We start from the raw sequence: 20,199 nt of genomic DNA, 5'->3' as shown, positions 1-20,199 counted from the left end.
CTCCTGGAGAAAGTACCTAATAAAATAGTTCATGCTTAAGTGTGTCTTACTACAAGTTTACTCAACCAGAGTAAGTTTTCATTTTCAGGGACGAATTCTAGAGGGACAATGTTTAAAACCCAAGGCTACCGGGATCATTTACTGGCATGTGGAAAATGGAGGCATGCTTAGGATATATTCCTTCAATCACATCCTATCAGCAGTCTCAGTTTCTGCTTGCATAAAAGGCCAGTCTTTGGGGGAGGGGGCGGTATCTTTCTCAGAAAAATATGTATTATTAATGAAACAGAATTTGCAAGGCTCTTTTCCTTGACAGGATGATCATTTTTTTTCTTCTTTTGATATTCAGATCATTTTCAGCATGTAGTTTCTATTTAATTTACCTATTTTATTTCACTGTTAATGACTTTGAAATGGGAGAAAATGCTAAGCAATTGGACACTACTGATCCTACTTCAATTAAAAAATAGGAAGTAGTGGTAGCATATTGGTCTATTTTAAATAGTTACAACTGATTATTCAGTCCATGTTTGCTTTAGAGTAGACAGAGGCTTTTACATCAGAAAGTACTAGATTCATCCTAACTATTTTTTACTTATTTTGAGACTTTGAGGAAACCAAATAAATTCCCTAAGTCCCAGTTTACTCATCTTTAAAATGAGGATAATACTAACCTTGTATGGGGTTGATAGGGAAATATATGACTGAGAATGCATGTGTAGAGTGCCTGGTATGTACCTGGCACATAGTAGGATGGCGGTAAATGATAGCTCTAAAGATAAAAGAAATGTAACTAATGAATGCAGAACCCCAGACTAGTGGTTGTCATAAAGTGCTCTCTGACATCTAAGGATCCAGGGATGTGTCTCAGGTGCTCTGGGAAGAGTTCAGCCTCCATCCAGACCATGTGATCCCCACCTATTTTCTCAATTTGACCAGAGCAGCTTCAGGTTCATCGTTTTGATATATTGGACTTCTGATCAAGCTTTCCTGGAGAAAGGCTTCCTATGCTAAAAACAAATTATAAAATTTTGGAAATCAATGAACTACACAATTTTTAAAAAATCATAAATAACAATTAACTCAATAGGGGGTATACTCATTTCTAAAACTATAGTCCATGAAAATAATTAGCAATTCATTTCAACCTTTTATGAGATATTACCATTTCTCTCTTTGGGAATTTAGTACAAAAGGCTACCATTTATTGAGTTCCAACTATGTCCCAGACACTGGGTTAGGTGCTTTCTATTTACTCTAATTTAAGGGTATTTTCTTCACTATTTTTCTTTTTTTAAAACTTTTTTTAGAGAGAGAAAATTTGTGAGTGGAGCTACCCAGTGTGGAGCCCAACGGAAGGTTCAACATCACGATCCTGAGATCATGACCTGAGCTGAAATCAAGAGTTGGATGCTTAAAAAAAAGAGAGAGAGAGAGAGAGTTGGATGCTTAACCAATTGAGCCACCACATGCTCTGATAATATTTTCTTTAAACAACCCAAATACCAGCACAAGTAGAGTTAGTAATGTGTTGATAGGACATTACTTAAGAAAGATGCTATTGATGTCTACCATTTTCTTTTTTTCAAAGGTCTCAGAAGCACTGTAGGATGATAGAAAATCTGGGTGAAGACCTCCAGCTCAGACCCCACTTGCAGACAGAATCCATGGGTAATTTTAGGCATTTAGACACCATGCCCCTAAACTCCTCAGTTGAGTGGTCTTCAGAGCTTCTTTTCTGGCATCTTAGTCATGAGAGTTGTGCACTCTGAAATGGGGAAGACTTTCTTGTCCCCAAACCACTCCTCTAGAACATCCCTACTAGGGCAATTAATTCACCAAGGTGAATTAATTCAAAAGGGTTGCATGGAGATTAAGCCACACAATTCCTCCTGGGGGTGTTAGTATGATAGAAGCCACCTGCAGTGAAAGCTCAGACAAAAGGGTGGTGACTGCAGTCAGCCAGTGACAGCTGAAATATCTTGACAGTAGAGGGATATTTGGATGCTATAATCCTTTTTTTTTTTTTTTTAAGGAAAGGGGATTATTAGATGTTTAAACAAATATTAGCCCAGTTAAATGTCATGCTTTTTTTTTTTTAAATCTAATCTATTTGTTTTGTGTTTACGAACCACAAACCCAGGGCAGATGGAGGTTCTGGTTTACTTCTACTGGAATAGAATTTCATAATGAGAAGGTATAGATGTAGTCCTTCTGATGAATTACTCAATTGGAGGATCTGTAAGGTCAAGTTAAATTGCATTCTCTGTTTACCATGACATAGCAAACCAGTTGAAGACCCTTCTTGCCATCAAACTGTAGTGAGTCTACAAAAGGGAGAGCTGCAACAAGCCTTGGGCTCCTCCTTTGTCAGCCAAAATCAAGAAATCAGCTTTATCCAGAGCATATCACATGCAAGAGAGGAATCCTTAAAATTGAATCTGAGTTGACTGTGTTGGGTGTTTTCTTTAAGGAAAATTAAATGACTTCCTCAAACAGAAGAATGGAGGAGAATTCGGTCACCCTTGGTCTCCCCCAGGGTAGTTAAACCCATGGCCTTCTCCCAAGCCTTATTTGGCCTCCCTGACTCCTGCCTGCATCATGGAAGTTAAAGGAAACTGAAAGCTTTGTGATTTATTTTACATGCAACAATCAGCAAATGGAATAGAGGTGCCTAAGGGGGGGGAAAAAAAAAATATATATATATATATTCCTTGTCTGGAAATGGTAAAAAACAGACATAGCTTATAAAGGAGAATTAATATTCTCTCTTTTCAGAAAAATTCTGTGCATTCCTCTTAATCAATACAATTAATGTAGCTTTTATCTAAAGTTGGCCTTTTTTTAAAAGCTGCCTTTCACTTGGAATCCAAAATCAAAAGGGTCCCCAATTAAGAAAACATTTTCTGTTGTGCTGAATTCATGTTACCGTACTGTGAGCTCTGACATTTTGTTTCTGTGGTAACCAAAATCAGCTGATTAGTTGGCATGGCAACAGAAAAGATGTAATCCCAGCAGACACACTCTAATCAATGCCCCCAGCACAGATGGTCTCCGGAGGATCAACAAGAAAGAGGCTGGCAGGCATTCAGCTGATCACGTGCTAGCTTGAGACTAGGCCAGGAACAAGAGAACTAAAAAAGAACATTTCTCAAACTAACCGGTAGCTTTTTAACCCTTTTCTTTCTTTGACTAATTGTAAACCAATGTTGACCATGCTGTTGTATAATACAAATGATTTTCATAGAGTTGTTACGAAAGAAAATGTGTTTTTTAGGTAGAAGTGTTTACTTAGTTTTCTTGGTCTTTATGCATGAAATACTGCTTTCAAATTAACAATTGCATAAAGCTCATTGTATTTTATGTAGAGATACTGCAGATGTAAATGCATAGATATACATATATTAGAGCAATATGATCATTGATATTATGCTAATTCAACTGGAGTTGGAATAAGGGTAGAAATGTATAAATCCTGTTGTATAATGCTTTAGACAGGCTAGGATAGGAATGATGTCAAAGACATGAAAGAGTGTTCATATAGGAAAAGTGGCTGGGGCACTTCCAGAGTATTTTTCTACAGTAATAAATAATTGCATAATAAATAATCGAGATCAGAGAATTAGCTATGTTTATAGAGTAATAAGGGTGTTTGGTAATTAATGGCTGTAACTATTACTACAGTTTGGAAATCTAAAAGTAGCCGATGTGTACCCCAGAGAGGCCTCCTCTCAGCATCTGCCAGTATTCACACCCTCAAATATAATTCAAGGGCCTTTGATTCTGAAAACCTTGGTGATTCCTCTTTAGCTTATTAAGCCTTGTTTTCAGTTTGATTCAAAATTGAATACAGAAAAGAAAGGCTTCATAATGTGTGTTTTAAAACTCTAATTACATATTTATCCATAATCTATAATGTTCCTAGGATCAGGAAATTGCAAAATGTGCACGATACTCCTGAGGAATATTAAATATTACTGTTGATTAGGACTGTGGCTGATTTTTGATTCACCAGTTGACCAAATTTTCATAAAAGCAACTCAGAACCACTGGGTCAAATGCTATTTGGGGAATTAGAGTGTATTGATAGTCTAAATTAGAACAACGTGATACTGCCTTCATATAATGTGCTAAAAAGTAATTCCATGTACAGTGGGCTCCCCTTTAAAAATAAAGCAGCAGCTTCCAGACTATATTTTTCTTTGTGATAGTGTAAGGTCATTAGCTTACTGCTTTATACTAAATAGTCACATTTTTTTATTACATGAAGATGGGTTATTTTTAATTAATATAAGAACAAAAGAAAAACTGGAAGGATTCTTTGGGTAGTATAATAATAACCAAGGGGCAAAAAAAAAAAAAAAGAAGAAGAAGAAGAAATTAACTTTTTAGAATTTTCTAAAAATAAATGTGCATAATTAGCATCTGGACTAAGTCCACATAGTTAAGTTGCATTTCCCAGAAAGTGGTATTTTTCATCAGCGTATGGAAATATTCATTATAAGAGTTAGGAAATGTATTGCCATGGAGTAGAGTGAGAGGTGACCTGAATAATTGGAAGTTTCAGGCTGAAAGAGCTGAGTTCAGGAAGAGGTTGCTCTGGTCTTCCTGGTGGCTACCCTGGATGCCTGAGCCAACCATTGCTCCATCTAAGAGGGGAGCATTCCTGTATAAGGAAAAATTGCAACAGAGGAAAACTTTTGCTTGATTCGAATTAAAAAAGGCACTTTATTGATTCATCAGAAGAATGGGATTTTTTTTTTTTAATTTAAAAACTCATCCTGAATATATGGCATTTTTATCTTCAAAGCAGCTGACTATGCACATTAATGAAAAAACTTTGGCCTGAAAAGAAAGAAATTGAGAAAATATAAAGGACTACCTTTTATCATATATTTCCATGCACATAAAATGTTATATATGTTATTTTAAAATTATTTATTATAAAATATGTTTATATAAAATATTTTACATTTTATAAAAGGGTTGCCACAAAATGCATTTTATTTCCAGTGGCTATAGGCTTTGGAAGTAGCTTCTTCATTATAGCCATTTTATTTAATTCTCATGGATTTCTTTTTTCCCTGAAGGCATAAGGAATTGGTGTGTTTTTCTTGATTACCTAAACAATGCTAAACTTCGACAAAAAACAAAACAAACAAAATAATAATGAGTTAGCAGAGAAAGCTTTTCTCTATGGGGCTCTGACTTCATAACATTTGAAACAGGTTGTGTTATCCATTTGATATGCAAGATTATGTAAATATTTTAGGTCTCCAAAATGAACTGAGACATCAGCAGATGAAATCATCCAGGTGATCATTCCTTTCCATGTAACAAAACTCTCTTCCCAGTATGGACTTCTGCGCATTATGGGAATGTTCTTTGTCCTTGATAGGCAACCTTCCTTCTCTGTTCAACTGTTAAAAAGTCAGAAAAAGAAAAACCCAACTCCTGCCCCACATTTAAAATGTCTATTGACACAATCAAGATACCATGAAATCAATGGCATTTGTGATTTGCTTTTGCATTTTATCACCATTTGCTTTGCCTTTGGTTTTTTACATCCTCGTGAGTACTGGGAAGATGAAGCTATACCAACAAGATCAATGGGTACTTTAAATGATAAACATTTATTTTTATTCTTTCAGCAAAACTATACACAAGTAACAAACACATCCCCACTCTTGTAATTTGGGCTTTTGCAATTAACCCTGATCATTCAACTTCTCAACTATAGAGGATCATCATGTGTGTTTTCAACTAAAAGAGATAGCTGCTGTCATTAATATTACAAATTAGTTTCATGTTGAGACTTCATCAAAATGCAATGAACGAATGTGCATTAAAATAAACTTCTGTTTGTCAGATTCTTCTGCTAAATTTTTGTTCTTACTAAGTTTGCTACTTGAGAGAGGACATAAAGGGATCGTCTATAGTGTTCTAGAAAAGTCTTTGCTCAGAGGAATATTCCACATGTTGATTGTCAGTGGATGGGAAGAGTCATAGGTGTAGAATGTAGAGAAAACATGTTGATCCTCTATCTCTTCTCTTTCACTTTACATCCTTCATAGGGACTTGAATTCTGCCTCAAAGGTCATGTTACAGGGTCCTCTACCCACTATCCTCCCCATTTTCTCATAACCAACTTTTGGCTCTACTGTGTTCACTTGGTGACTGACCAACCACAGAACTTTTCAGAATTTGGGGAAATCGATTTGAAACTCTGAATTCCCTAGTTTCATTTATATTTTTATGTTTCTATGTCCCTTAAAGATTACAACTAATTTGTAGTTGGTTGCTTTTTCCCGTTTGTTAACATTTGAATTTAGCTTTAAAAAGTATTTAATTTTAGAAACAAAGCACAAATACTAACCACATAACAACAAGAAAATGTTCTTTTAGCTGTAGAAGTCTTTGTATAACAATCAAAATTCTAATTTAGCAACCTGAGCTTAACAGGGAGCCAAAACTCTTAGTTTTGAGGATCTATCATATTTGACATTCATATGCTCTGTATCACACACACACACACACACACACACACACATCTTAGAACAGTGTTCACCAAAAGTCTAGCCATGTCACAAACAGAAGAGATTATCTCATAGCAATGCAAGTATCTGAGAAGTGAGAAATCAGTTCAAAGTTCCAGAAGAAAATCATAATTATTATCCTTTAATACACCCACAGAAGAACAAGTCATATTGCTGAGTATGTCCTGTACCTTGGTAAACATGGGCTTCCCATGCTGGGTGACCATAGCACACTGGTCGCAGTCCACTGTGATGGATGAGTTGTGGTATGACTCTTTAGAGTGTTTGAGGATGTAATACAGGTCGGTCACCCCTCCTTCAAACACAGTGCTAAAATAACGAGGGATAAGGGTCCTGCCGATAGCTGGGAGAGAAACACAGAGAAATAAACAATTAACAAAAATATCCATCGGCCCCATGGACCCCACACCATTGTCAGACCTCCAACTGGATACGAGTCATCTCAAGAAACTAATCATACCAGGAGGCAAATTTCTTTCTTTTATTAACAGCCATGACCCCTAGGTTACAGTTAGTAAAATAAAACCCCTAGCTGGTCAGCAAAAATTTGTACATTCATCTCTCCAGATTTTGTTTCCATTGAAAGTCAGTGATGTAAGGATAACCACGTTAAAAAAGGGAACAAAAGTATTAACTACTTTGGATCTCAAGTGTCCTTTAAATGAACATATTTTTTAAAAAATAAAACACATCCAATCTACTTGGATTTTTCAGTGAATTGCTTATAGGCCAGTCATCTAATCATGTTTTATTAGTAATAATAGTCATAATCTAAATTTTGATAATGTAATGCTTTGCAATGTGTAAAGTACTTTGGCATTCTTTAATTGGATCTTCAGAACAACCTCAAGATAGTAGGGAACTGGAACCCAAAAGGATTATTATGCAAAAAACAAAAAAGGTCATTAAGACTTTGTCAAAGTCACACGACTTATAAGTAGATAATTGGGATCTCTAACTCCAAATGTGCAAACATTTACTCTTTTCAATACTATGTCTCCAACTGCTTTACTGCTTGAGAATCTTTAAAAAGTGATCTGGATCTGCATATACAAAGAGGTCCATACCTAAGTAAATATTGATTATTCTATCTGCTTCTGGAGCAGGATATCTTTCTAGAACAAAAGACCAATTTTAAGAGAACCTGATACCTTCTATTTGGTCTAAATTGGTCTCTTTGATTCCATGTGTCCTGTCCTGCCCCATTTTAGTTTGAACGATTGGTAAGTAGCTGTGTCTCTCTGATATATGATGCTTAGAAACACCTAACAAGCCCTTGCTTTAGCAGAGATTTTAAATCCTCTTAAACTGAAAATCCCAACTCATAATATCAGGAATTTTGCCTATGTGCAGATTTTGAGGCAAAGTACTAAAGCACTCTCAAGCGATCCAAGGTTTTTAATAAATCTCTTACATTCGCTATATAATGCCTCCTGAAAGACAAAAATAATATTTAAGATAAATAAATTACCAAAGAGAGCTTTAGTAGGAAAGATCATACAATCTTCACTTGAACATTTTAAAATGTTTAATTTCATTTTAAAAGAATCAATGTTAATCCATTCCATATGGATCTATATCTCTTTTGTACATGGATTTGGAAAAAAAAAAAGAAAAAACTATAAAAAGAATATCCTGCCAAACTGTTTTCTGAAGTAATCTCTAAAGAATCCTGCTGTGGATGACTAGTTTCTGAATAATTTATATAGTTGTTATTGCTTCATATTTATTGCAGTAAAATCAATCAACAAGTGTGTATTAAATATTCCAGGATTTTTGGCAATTCCATTCTAAATAATCCTTATGCATACATTTTCCAAATACTGTTTAATCCCCAACAGCGCATGTTCATTTGCTAAATATAAAATTCAAACAAGATTTGAGTCCACCATGTCTTTAAACATACACACAGCCGATATCATAAAGAAAACTTTGTTAATGCAAAAAACCTTATTGTACTTTGCTAAACAGATAAAATTAATTTAATGCATTTCAAATATTCTAACCTAAAACTAATTTCCATAAAACAGCTCTAGTAATTTGACATTTTGGGATCTGTACTGTGAAGAATAAATACAAACCATAAAAATGTAGATGTAGGGTGAAAATATTTCACTACGATTTCCAAGGAATTGTCACATTAAAAAGGTTACTGCAAATAAACACCACTGGATTAGCCACATTATAGTTTATTCATCATGAATCCTGCACCATTTAATTCCTTTGTAGTAGTATCTGCTATATATTATCATCATTTTCATTCATAGAATAAACAAATTGAACAGGGAAAAAGTTTGCAACTTCTTAACTGTAAACCTAAATTTTTAATTACCTCTCCAACTCCAGAAAATGTACAAACTATATAGTAAATATATTTAGAGGGAAATGCAGCTTTGCTTTATTTAATATTTTCTACCACTCTTGGAACTAATTGTGAGAGCTACCTGAGGGAGGTTTGTGTTCAGCCCCTTTGCTTTGTGGGATAGCCCTTACAATTTATTTCCCCCATGGTCTTGTGGGGATTATCACTCAAAAGCTCCACTATCCACTGTGGTAGACAGTTACTGGTGGCCCCAGTGAACCATAACAACAGCATTCACATCTTTGTGGATGCAGTCCCCTCTCCTCAAATCTGGACAGGGCTCTGTGATCCACTTTAATCCACAAAATGTGGCACAAGTGACCTTGTGTCAGTTTGGGGCTAAATGTTAAAAAGGACTAAAGAAACTTCCACTTTGCACTTGGGTGGGAAGCCAGTGTGTATAAAGTTCAACTACTCTAAGACTGCCATACTGTGAGAAGCAGACATCTGGAACAGACACATGAAGAACTTAAGTCTTCCCAGCTGATAACCTCAGCTGAGCTACCAGCAAACAGCCAGCACCAACTTGCAGGAGTGAGGCCATCTTGGAAGTGAATCCTTGCCCTCCAGTTAGCTGGCTCGGGCTGGTGTCAAGTGAAGTGGAAAGGAGCTGTCTCCTATAAGCTTTGCTCAAATTGCAGAATCATGAGTAAATAGAATAAATGTTTGTACTTTTAGCCAGCAAGTTTTTAATGCAACAATGGATAATCATAGTACCCTTCCATCCTCCTATGCTACTAAGATGGGTAAATAAGAATCCTTTCCTGAAAGCCAAAGAGGACAATCTTTCCACTAAAAATGTGAATTATAGAAACATGGAAGCTTGCATAGAAAGGAAAGCAGATTAGAGAGACAGAGAATCTTTGTGGACTGATTTAGGACCTCAGCATAGTTAGGACTGAATCCCAGTTCCATCCCTTAGAGTTCCCGCTTATTTGAGATGTACATCTTGTGCCTCTTTTGCTTAAGAGAGTTTGTGTTAGCTTTCTGTCATTTGCAAACAGACAAATCCTGATTGAGGCTGTCCCACTCTGGCATGGAATGGGGTAACAAACAGTAATGTGAAAAAAGAAGTGATGAGAAAAATGAACTACAAGAGATACCTGAGTCTTTTTGTGCAACATCCTGTGTCACTGAAGGGGATACAAAGGGTGTGTCAGAGACTGTATTAATTTTTCTATTCCTGCTGTAACAAATTACTACAAACTTAATGGCTTAAATTCTCTTTATTGATTATCCCATAGTTCCTGACAATCTGACATGGGTCTTGCTGAGCTAAAATCAAGGTGTCAGTGGGGCTGTGTTTCTTTCTAAAGGCTCTAAGGGAGAATCTGTTTCTTTGCTTTTTCTAGCATTTAGAGACTGGCTGCTTCCCTTGGCTATGTCCCCTTCCTATATCACCCAAGCCAGCGATAGCTGTTGAAGACTTCCTCGTCTGCCTCCCCCTTCCACTCTTCAGGACATTTGTGATTGCACTGGACTCACCCAAATAATCCAGGATAATCTACCATCACAAGGTAACATATTCACAGGTGCCAAGGATTAGGACTGGACATTTTTGGGCATCATTATTCCACAGAGGCAATCTTTGCCAAAGAGTTTTTGTTCTACAGGGGAGTATTTACAAAATATAATACACACATGACAAGCAATATATAGATAATGTGTAGTGAAGGGGACAAATAACCAGAAAAAAAAAATCACATGTACTTAAGTTAAGGAAATCACTCTATAACTCATTCATTGATTTCTTCTATAAACATCTACTGAGCCCAGAGTAGGCATAAAGCTCCGTGATAGGCGCTGGATTTTTGTCCCTGTCTTTCAAACTCACTTCTAATAAGAGAGTTAACAAATATGTATCTATAATACAATGTGATAATAGAAAAATGAATTTGTGATATTGAACTCTTTCTTGTCCAGTTTCTTCTGAATCCTGATTTTAACATACAACTTTATTATTTTTGAAGCACAAGAAGATTAAAGTGTCCTTTTAATTTAGTAAATCATGCAACCACACTGCACAGCCTAATATACATGACTTTACAGTGACTACTTCAGGGTTAGATTCAGTGGTCCCTTAATGCATCAGGCACACCAATTCTGAATCTATTCACATTTTATAGTGTCATATTCACATGCCACATTTACACTTTACATTTATATGTTAATCCTTGGAATTAAAAACAATTTAAATATTGATATACCTAAATCTACATTGTGGTCCCATGAAAATGATTACATCTTCAAATATTCTCAAATAGATTAAAACTATAGTAGATTATAAAAGAAATCCCATTTTTCTAACACATTTAGGTCAAAGTTCCAAAAGTTGGGAAGAGGAAGTATGGGAGCATGATAGCACAAGAAGATTTTCTGTGAGTGAAATATAGGGAAGTGTAATACAGCATATGATATATATATATATATATGTGTGTGTATTTTTTTGAAAGACAAGAAAATGACAAATTAAATTATTCAAGAGCTTGAAAGGTGTATAAAGAATGCCTAAATTATATTCTACATTATAGGTAAACATTTAGAGATAGCTAAAAGTTTACTCATAGTTAATTTAGATATTAAGCTCTAAATTCCAGTTTCTTGCGAGGTTTGTTGCTGTTTTGTTTTGTTCCAAACCATCAACCCCCATTTTCCAGAAGTTCTTACTATTGGTGTTGGTAGGCTGATGGTGCTGGGGAGCAGTATCTAATGCCCATCTTTTCTCATGGTTATTACTTGTGGATATCAGAATGTCTATAGGATATTTGTAGATATTAACTAATTTCCCCCCATTTAGAAACCAAATGGTACATGCTGAGTACTCTTAATCATTGAGAAGATATACACTACTGTACATCTGGGTTTTTTTGAGCATTTCATGTCTATTAATCATTATGAAATGTTTTTCTTAAGCTCTCAAGAATGTGTATAGGCAGTTCAGATGAAAGAGATTATCAGTAGAAAATAATCATATGGGAAAATGTTCAAACCAGTAATCAAATTACAAAATACAATAATAATAAAAAGATTAAAACAAAAACCTGGTAAGCTTGTGGTGAAACAAACATACTTGAACACTTCTAGGCAAATCAACATAGCAATTACTCCTTATCTTGAGACTCTCTAATTCTCTAATAGCTTATTAGGTGTAAATACCCTTGCCAAACTGCAGAATCTAATATGTAGATCTCAAGTACTCTGAATTTCTCCAAGTCTTTTGAGAAAATACTGTCTAATGTTATGACTTTTTTATTTTGGGGTGATCATTTGCTATTCTAAATGCCTGTAATTTCTATCTTCCAAAGACAATTCACTTCAAAAAATTGAAAAGAGTTGAGAACCATAATTAAAATGTGGAATAAGAAGATGTATTAGTATTAGTGCCACTTAACATTTGGCAATTCCTTAACTAATGATTTTTCTCTTCATTGGAAAGAGAAAAGTATATAACCACACGTTTGTGTTTTTAATTAGGCAAAGTTAATTATAATAAAATCGTCAATTACTCTAGTCTTAAAAAACTTTTTGATAAATATGATAAGGATAAATTGGTTGTCTGAATCTGGATTGTTTTATATAGTTGTTCTAAGGCTGCAGTACCTCAGAAATCCACAGGGAAATTCTACTACTGAGGTAAATAATTAACACAAAGATTCATTAAACTTAAACTTACATGTATTCAGAAATCAGTGAATGCATTATACTAACATGTAAATGGAGGTGCTCCTAGTAGTGAAATAAACAATACTGGAGATTTCATTTATAGTAAATAACCATTATAAATAGCCAAAACAAAGTAAATAAAACATGCTTAAAATTAAATGGGAGTGTTAGAGGTTCAAAGCAAATTCTTTTGCCCTGAAGAGAAAGCAGGTCAAACAAACGTACTTTACTTTCATAAGTTGACATTTGAAATCTTTTATTAACATATCTTTTAATGCCAACACCGTTTACTTCTTTTTGCAACCAAAACAATTTGATTTAAATATCTTCTTTCTGGGCAGCCCAGGTGGCTCAGCGGTTTAGTGCCTGCCTTCAGCTCCAGGCCTGATCCTGGAGATCTGGGATCGAGTCCTACGTCAGGCTCCCTGCATGGAGCCTGCTTCTCCCTCTGCCTGTGTCTCTGCCTCTCTCTCTCTCTTTCTGTGTTTTTCATGAATAAATAAATAAAATCTTTAAAATAAATAAATAAATATCTTCTTTCTGATTACCTCTTTTACTATTTCAAAGATTCATTCACTTAATATATGATTATTAAGTACCAACTAGGAGCCAGACATTGTTCTAGGGGCTGGACATTAACAGCAGGCGATGGAGAAAGAATAAACTTGGTGGTCGGGAGGGCAAGCTGGTTTCGACTGGCTGGCCTGGAAGGCTGCAGTAGGAGGTGGTAATGGAGCTGATCCTGACTGCAAAGGGCCATGTGAAGATCAGGGAAAAAAGTGGTCCTGGCGAAGGCACTAGCAAGGGCAAAAGCCCTAGGATAGGAATGAGTTTAGGTTGAATGAGCTTGGTGTATCATAGTATCAGGAAGAAGGCAGTGTGGCAGGTGCACAGCCAAGAGAATGAGATAACAGATGAGCTCAGAAAAAAAGAGGCAAGACCAGATGATGTGGAGCTTTCTAGGCCATGGCAAATGGCTTGTGATCTATTCTTTTCTTTTCTTTTCTTTTTTTTTTTTTTTTTTTTTTGTGATCTATTCTTTAGTGCAAGAGATCTCACTGGACATTTTTAGCCAAGTTTAAGATCCTATGAATATATTTTTAAAAATATTTTATTTATTTATTTATTTGAGAGAGAGTGTGTAAACACCAGCCAGGGGAGGGACAGAGAAAGAGGGAGAAGCAGACTCTGCTGATGAGCCAGGAGCTCACCTCGGGGCTCAATCCCAAGACCTTGGGATCATGATCTGAGCCAAAGTCAGAAGCTTGACCCACTAAGCCACATAGGTGCTCCATATCCTATTCTTCTTAAACGTGTTATCCATCTGCCAAGAAAATCCCAAAACTCCATAAAAAAATATTTGATCCTTCACGAAATCTAATTGGTGTTTTTGTCTTCCATTTTCTACCTATCAAACATTTTAATGATGAACTAACACTTTAGCCATACCACCTTGCACTAGGTGCTAGAAAGATACTGAGGACTATGGTTGAACCCATCTTGCTCTTAGGGAGCTTTGGATCAAATTGTAGAAATTTCCAGGTGAGTGTGTCTCATTTCATCTCATTTAATTCAGCAAGTACTTTGGCATATTCAGGGAATATTGGGTTCTGATTCTGTCAGCCATACAACAGGGTATTTCTCTAAGATGTATGCCTTTCATTGTGAGGAAAATTCTTTCATCCTTTATCCAAGGTACTGACCATAGCATAGAGCGAGAATGGTCCACAGCCATGGCTGGACCTCTTGCCATGAGTCAACATATTTTGGGTATGAAATTGAAATCCTTTACTGATTCACAGAAGAAGGCCATGCTCTAGTTACTGATGCCTTATGGCTGGTGCCAGGTCAGTAAGGTATAAGAGTAAGATCTAAGCTAAAGGATGAATAGACGTCAGTCAGGCACAGGGGACCAAGGGAACAGAATTGTATTAGGGAGTGTAACACACTTCCCATGATTTGGGCTGCTGCCTAGGCCAACTATTATATATTTATACCTTCGACAGTCTTGTCTGGATGAACTACTCCATTACATAGACTTGTCTCACTATCTTCCTGTGATAGTACGATATTCTTTTAGTTATCCAAACCATAGCATGCAGTTTACATCCAAATAGATTTGCTTCTTTCCTCTGTATGACTTTTATTTCAACATTTTTCAAATTGAACACCAATAAAAAATAAATATATATATAAAAAAACATTTTTATAATGATATTCTATTCTTCAAGATGAACCTTAGGATAATTTTGTCAAATTCCCCCCTCTCTCTGACTCCAAAGTTGGAAGAAGGTTAATTTAAATTCAATTTGATTTACTAAGAAAGAGTTGGCAGCTTTAAAATATCCAATCTTCCCATACAGGAACATGAAATGTTTATCCATTTAAGTCTATATCTCAATCATAAAATAATTCTGTAGTTTTCTATATTTAAGTAGCTAACTTCCTTGTTAAGATAATTCTTAAATATTTTAGGTATGCTGAATGGATAATGCAATTTTTTCATTATATTTCTACTTGGGAACACAGATATTTAATAGGATGTTCTTATTAATTTTTTTTTTAATTTTTATTTATTTATGATAGTCACAGAGAGAGAGAGAGAGAGAGGCAGAGACACAGGCAGAGGGAGAAGCAGGCTCCATGCACCGGGAGCCCGATGTGGGATTCGATCCCGGGTCTCCAGGATCACGCCCTGGGCCAATGGCAGGCGCCAAACCGCTGCGCCACCCAGGGATCCCCTGTTCTTATTAATTTTAATAGTTTTTTGGAAGAATTTTGCAAGTTTTCTAGGTGAAGAAATCTATCATTCCCAAATACGGATAGTTTTGTTCCTTTCTTTTTTTCCAATATATTTATATCATTACTTTCCATCCTATTGCAATAGTTAGAAGAGAACTTCTAGGAAAAAGTACTAAATAATGAGGGAAATAGTAGGATTTCTTTTTTCCCCCTCAATTTTTTAGGGAATGCCTCTCAGATTAGGGGAAGTACTATATGTTGATTTGAGATCAGATCATTTTACTTATAATGGAAAGAAAATCAAATTATTTTTCTAATCTTTGTTTTTATGATTTTCCTTTTTTTATATACTGATGGATATTTAATTTGATTAAATGCCTTCTCAGTTACTACTGAATTGGTGGTCTAATTTCCCTTAGAAAGCTATTTATTAGTATATTTTCAATTATTGAATAATGCTTTTACTCAGTATAAATCTTGCTCTCTCTTATGCACACGTACAAACATACATTTTTGTATAAAATTTTGCATAAATTCAACTGATGGATTTATTCATTCCTTTAACAAATATCCATGTAAGTGATGTCCTCTATAAGGCACTATCTTAGCTACAAAATTGAAATGTTAGAGTCAGAGAAGACCTCAGGTTTAGTGTCTGGTGATTCCCAGTAGCATTTTCCAGTTCCAATGGGCTTCTTTAGATTTTAAAATGTACCCTAGATAAGTTCCATATTTCAAGAATACCATTAAAACAAAGACTACGCTTGTGTTTCTGTGATTTGAGTAGGAATGAACTCAACTCATGATGATACTGATTAGCTCCTGATTAGTAATTATGAATAGCACTTAACATATGTGGAAAAAATATAATACAAAATACTAACAATTATTTAATAAATGTAATTAGGTTATTCATGATTATATTCCACACCCTCATTTTACTGTGGAGGAATGTGATAGCCAGAGAAGTAAAACTGCATAGCTACCTGGAGCCAGGGTGGGATAAAATAGAATGCTTGTTGTTTTTAATCAACCAACATTGGTTTATTTTTATGCCCACATTTGATTTTTATTAATTTTTAAATTACACAAGTGATACACATACAAAAATTAACATATGACTGTTGCAGAAACTCACAGTTTACTAGCTCTGATATCTTTTTCTAGGCAGAGTCAGATCTCACTTTCTAAATTCCCTTTTGGTTAGGTGCTGCCATGTGGTGAGTGGTAGCCAGTGTCCGGGGACATTTCCATTGTTTTCATTTTTTCCAACCAAGAAGACATCAAGAAGGAAAATTAAATGTCTGGACATGACAAGTAAAATCATTCTGTGTGTAACTGGCACACTCTTCCCAGTGACCAGATGCTGCAGACTCTGCAAGGGATTCCATGGAACCTCATGGATGGAAGAGCCAGGAGACAGGAGGAGCTTTGGGTCACTGAATTGCTACCAGAAGGACAGCTGCTACATATTGGGAAAACCCTTTTGGACTTTGAAGCAAAATCCACTTTTCTATTGTGTTAGGCCATTGAAATTTCAAAATTAATTTGTCTGAGCTGCCAGGGTTGATTAATACAATTGCTAAGTCTAAAGTTTCCGTGAGCACCTTCCTTGCACCCACCAATGTCAGTGACTTCACCCCTTCCTAGGTTACCTTTGTTATCGGTATGTTGCATAGCCTTCTAGATTTTTAAATTATACATTTATCTTCATATATTTGTACCCATAGAAAACACATATCATTTTGTGTGAGTACTTTCTGTCTTGTTTTACACAGAAGTTATCATAATAAATGTATCTATATGGAATTTGTCTTTTTTCACTCAATGATATATTTTTGAGCTCTATGGTTAATTGATTGATTTTAAACCCTGCATCATATTCCAGAGGATAGCTATTTTACAGGTTATTTAGACATTCTCATGGTGAGGGATGCAGGGATTATTTTTCAGCACGTCCCACAGGGTAGATGCTGAAAGAGGAAAAGATATATATAGTACATGTTTGACTCACGACTTCACCAACACTGAATATTGTCAAGTTTTACATTTATTTATTTATTTTATTTTATTTTGCCATTCAGGTCACAAAGTATGCCCCTTACAAAGGGACAATGACAGTATTCAAGTCCTCAAAGCTTTATCTACATGCTGATGGTGAAATTAAACAGTTGATCCACCTCATGTGGTTATTACTCTGGGTGAATCATCCACATTTGATGTTTTCAGGTGGTTTGCAGGGGTTTTGTTTTTGTTTTTGTTTATTTTTTTTTCACCCCAAACCCATTCACTCACCTAAAGGAAAAAAATGGCTCCGGGAAAGAGAATTGAGAAAGACTTCATTCCTTGATTTTTCAAAGGTACCAAACTTCAAGAATTCTTACAAAATTATTTCAATATGATTTATTGGGCCTTCTCAAACCCAAACCCACAGGGATACCGCAAGTCATTTCATTTTGTGTTTTAATATCCGCACAATTCAATGGAGTGAGAGAAATGTTGCCAGAGAAACAGACAAATGTGTGTGATTCCAAACTTAATAGAAAGCAGGGCTTGGCCATCCTTAGCAATGAACGGCAAGAGATGACTTCCTCCCTACAGAGAGACGCAGACTTGTGCAGAATGGGGCCCTTTCTCTGGGCTAGATACTGCACAAGACGTTTCCTCTACGGTGTTAAGTGGTCACTAAAATAGAAGCTAATAAAATATAACCTTTTAAAGTGGATTTTGAAGTCAAGGGAAAGGTTTGTAGAATTAAAATAACAAATGGGCTTTCTCTACCATCTTTCTCTTGACTCCACTTCAATCTGATCCACTTCCACAGTGTTTCCTCCACTGGGCTCCTCAAAACTTTTGCCCCTGAAGCATCCTCTGTCTCACAGGTCCTAGACCCCCCATCTTCTACTTCATCTCGTATCTTAGGCATCCTCATACCTCATCTAAAGCACCTGTCCTCTGGCTGAGCAACTGATTACAAACTTGGGTCCACAGTGAAACTTCTGGATTTATTTACTGGCTGTGTCATTTACTCACTGGGTGACCTTGGACAAATGATTTATGCTCTTTTATACACCAGTTTCTTTGTCAAACAGTAATAGAAAAGTCACTAATTCAGCGAGCTGCTACAAGTAATCATAACATCATCATGCGTGTGAAGTGCTGAGCAGAGGCCGATGTTGCTAAGCACGAGTGAAAGTCATCACTCTCATAACATTTCTTTCTGCATATTCCATGTGACTTACCCTGCTGCACTGGAATCACCAATTTTATTGTCTTTCCTTCAGTGACTGCAGTTCCCTGAAGGCAGGGAACATTCCCTGATCATTTCAGTACCATAGCACATTCATGATGTAAACAGCTACTTAAGAGATGTTTGGCACATGGATGAACGTGGACTTGGCATCTCTGTTTAGACAATCTGCCAAGCTCAAGCTGGTTATGCACACATGCGGGTTTCTAATGCAGAGGCAAAGCCACTTTTCAGAGTTTTGGGCCAGAGAATCAAAACCACAAGAAGGAGAAAATGAGGTTTTGGGGCCCCATATCTGGAATGTTCACATCTGAATGCTCTAATCCTGATAATTAAAGATTAGAAACTAATCATTTCAAAAGACTCATCTTGGGATTAAGGTTAATTTTGAGTTTTGCCCGTAAAAAAAAAAAAAAAAAAAAGTGCCCCATCTGAGGAGACTACTTAGTTTGAAGGGGCTTCTTCCTTATTTTATCTGTGTGTACAATTTATAAACATCTGAAGTCCATAAAAAAGGACACTTCTTTAAGGAGAGAGAGAAAGAGCAAGAAAGAAAGAAAGAGAGAGAGAGAGAGAGAAAGAGACTGACTCCATTTGCACGCCAAGTCAGCATTCCAGGGGCACTTTACAAGGAAGTAAAATCCTTGGAAACGAGAAATAGTAAAAGAGGGTCAGCTTCACATTCCACAGAAGTCCACTGGGGGCTGTGCTTCTGACCCTCAGATTGTGTCTACAAGAAAAGGAACAACCATTCTGACAGTGAATTAAATGTTGCATAGTCTTTCTGGCAGCAGGACTTAACAGCCAAAACGCACCCACCCAAGTTTGATAAAGCCGCATGGACGCCAGCTGTTGGAGTCTCACATGCTGTGTGCAGATTTTCAGAAAAACTTAGGCAAGAGAAGGAAGCCTCTGGGAATTCTCTGGGTTCTGGAATGGGTCTGGTTTGCCTGAGCCTTGGTGCCAGCCTGGTTTCCAGCGCTTGCACACACCTGTAACATTCCTCCTGGGTCTAACAGCATCAAGAACCCCCATCAGGATCCACCACTATGTGGCAGTCTCTTCTCTGAAACTCCCGTTTCCTTTCAGTGAGAGGACTGTGGCTCCTTTCCCCAATATGAAATGACACTTATGGCCTCTGTACTCCATTGCCTTTGGGAGGAGAGGTGGTCCTCTTTTTTGGAGATAAGAAGTGTCCTACATCTACTGAACCACATGCATCTGGATGGGCATGGCTCTGGCTTCTCTCTGTTCCCCCTTTCTCCTCTGTCACTATTAAGAACTGATAGAAAAGGTCCAGGGATGCTTCTGGCCTTGCTCTTCCCAGGCCTCACTAGGCCTGACCTCCTCCCAGGAGAAGGGCCCCAGGGTCAAGAGTGTGGAATTGGAGCCACTCCCACCTGGACTCAAATCCAAGCTCTGTCCCACAGCAACTGTGTGACTTTGGGCAGATTGCTTAATTACTCAAGCCTCAGATTTCCCTTCTGTCAAATGAGGATGAGAACTGTGTCAGCCTCATAGGGAGGTCCTACAGACAACACAGAATCATCCACAAAATGCTCTTGCCTCTGGCTAAACTCTATACCCATATTCTAATTAATTTTTCTTCATAACAATCATCACTC

The 20,199-nt window shown here is 36.5% G+C and overlaps 1 protein-coding gene and 1 long non-coding RNA gene across 12 annotated transcripts in view; one reads left to right on the top strand and one right to left on the bottom strand.

Annotated features, from left to right (window-relative positions):
- LDB2 (LIM domain binding 2) overlaps nt 1-20,199 on the bottom strand; it is a 375,092-nt gene that overhangs the window by 76,208 nt on the left and 278,685 nt on the right. For all 11 annotated transcript variants that reach the window (XM_077876894.1, XM_077876907.1, XM_077876929.1 and 8 more), the window contains exon 3: nt 6,728-6,900. In XM_077876894.1, coding sequence (XP_077733020.1) covers nt 6,728-6,900 — 173 coding nt within the window. The remainder of the gene's footprint in view (nt 1-6,727; nt 6,901-20,199) is intronic.
- LOC144300728 (uncharacterized) lies at nt 3,012-17,075 on the top strand. Its single transcript, XR_013367528.1, has 3 exons — nt 3,012-3,163; nt 10,272-10,436; nt 16,532-17,075. It is a non-coding gene; the product is annotated as an uncharacterized LOC144300728 (long non-coding RNA).

This window comes from Canis aureus, chromosome 2 (genome assembly GCF_053574225.1).
Source record: "Canis aureus isolate CA01 chromosome 2, VMU_Caureus_v.1.0, whole genome shotgun sequence".
In the NCBI taxonomy this organism is placed as follows: Eukaryota; Metazoa; Chordata; class Mammalia; order Carnivora; family Canidae; genus Canis; species Canis aureus.
Note: the sequence above shows the minus strand (reverse complement) of the source record. Positions and strands in the feature narration are given on the sequence as shown.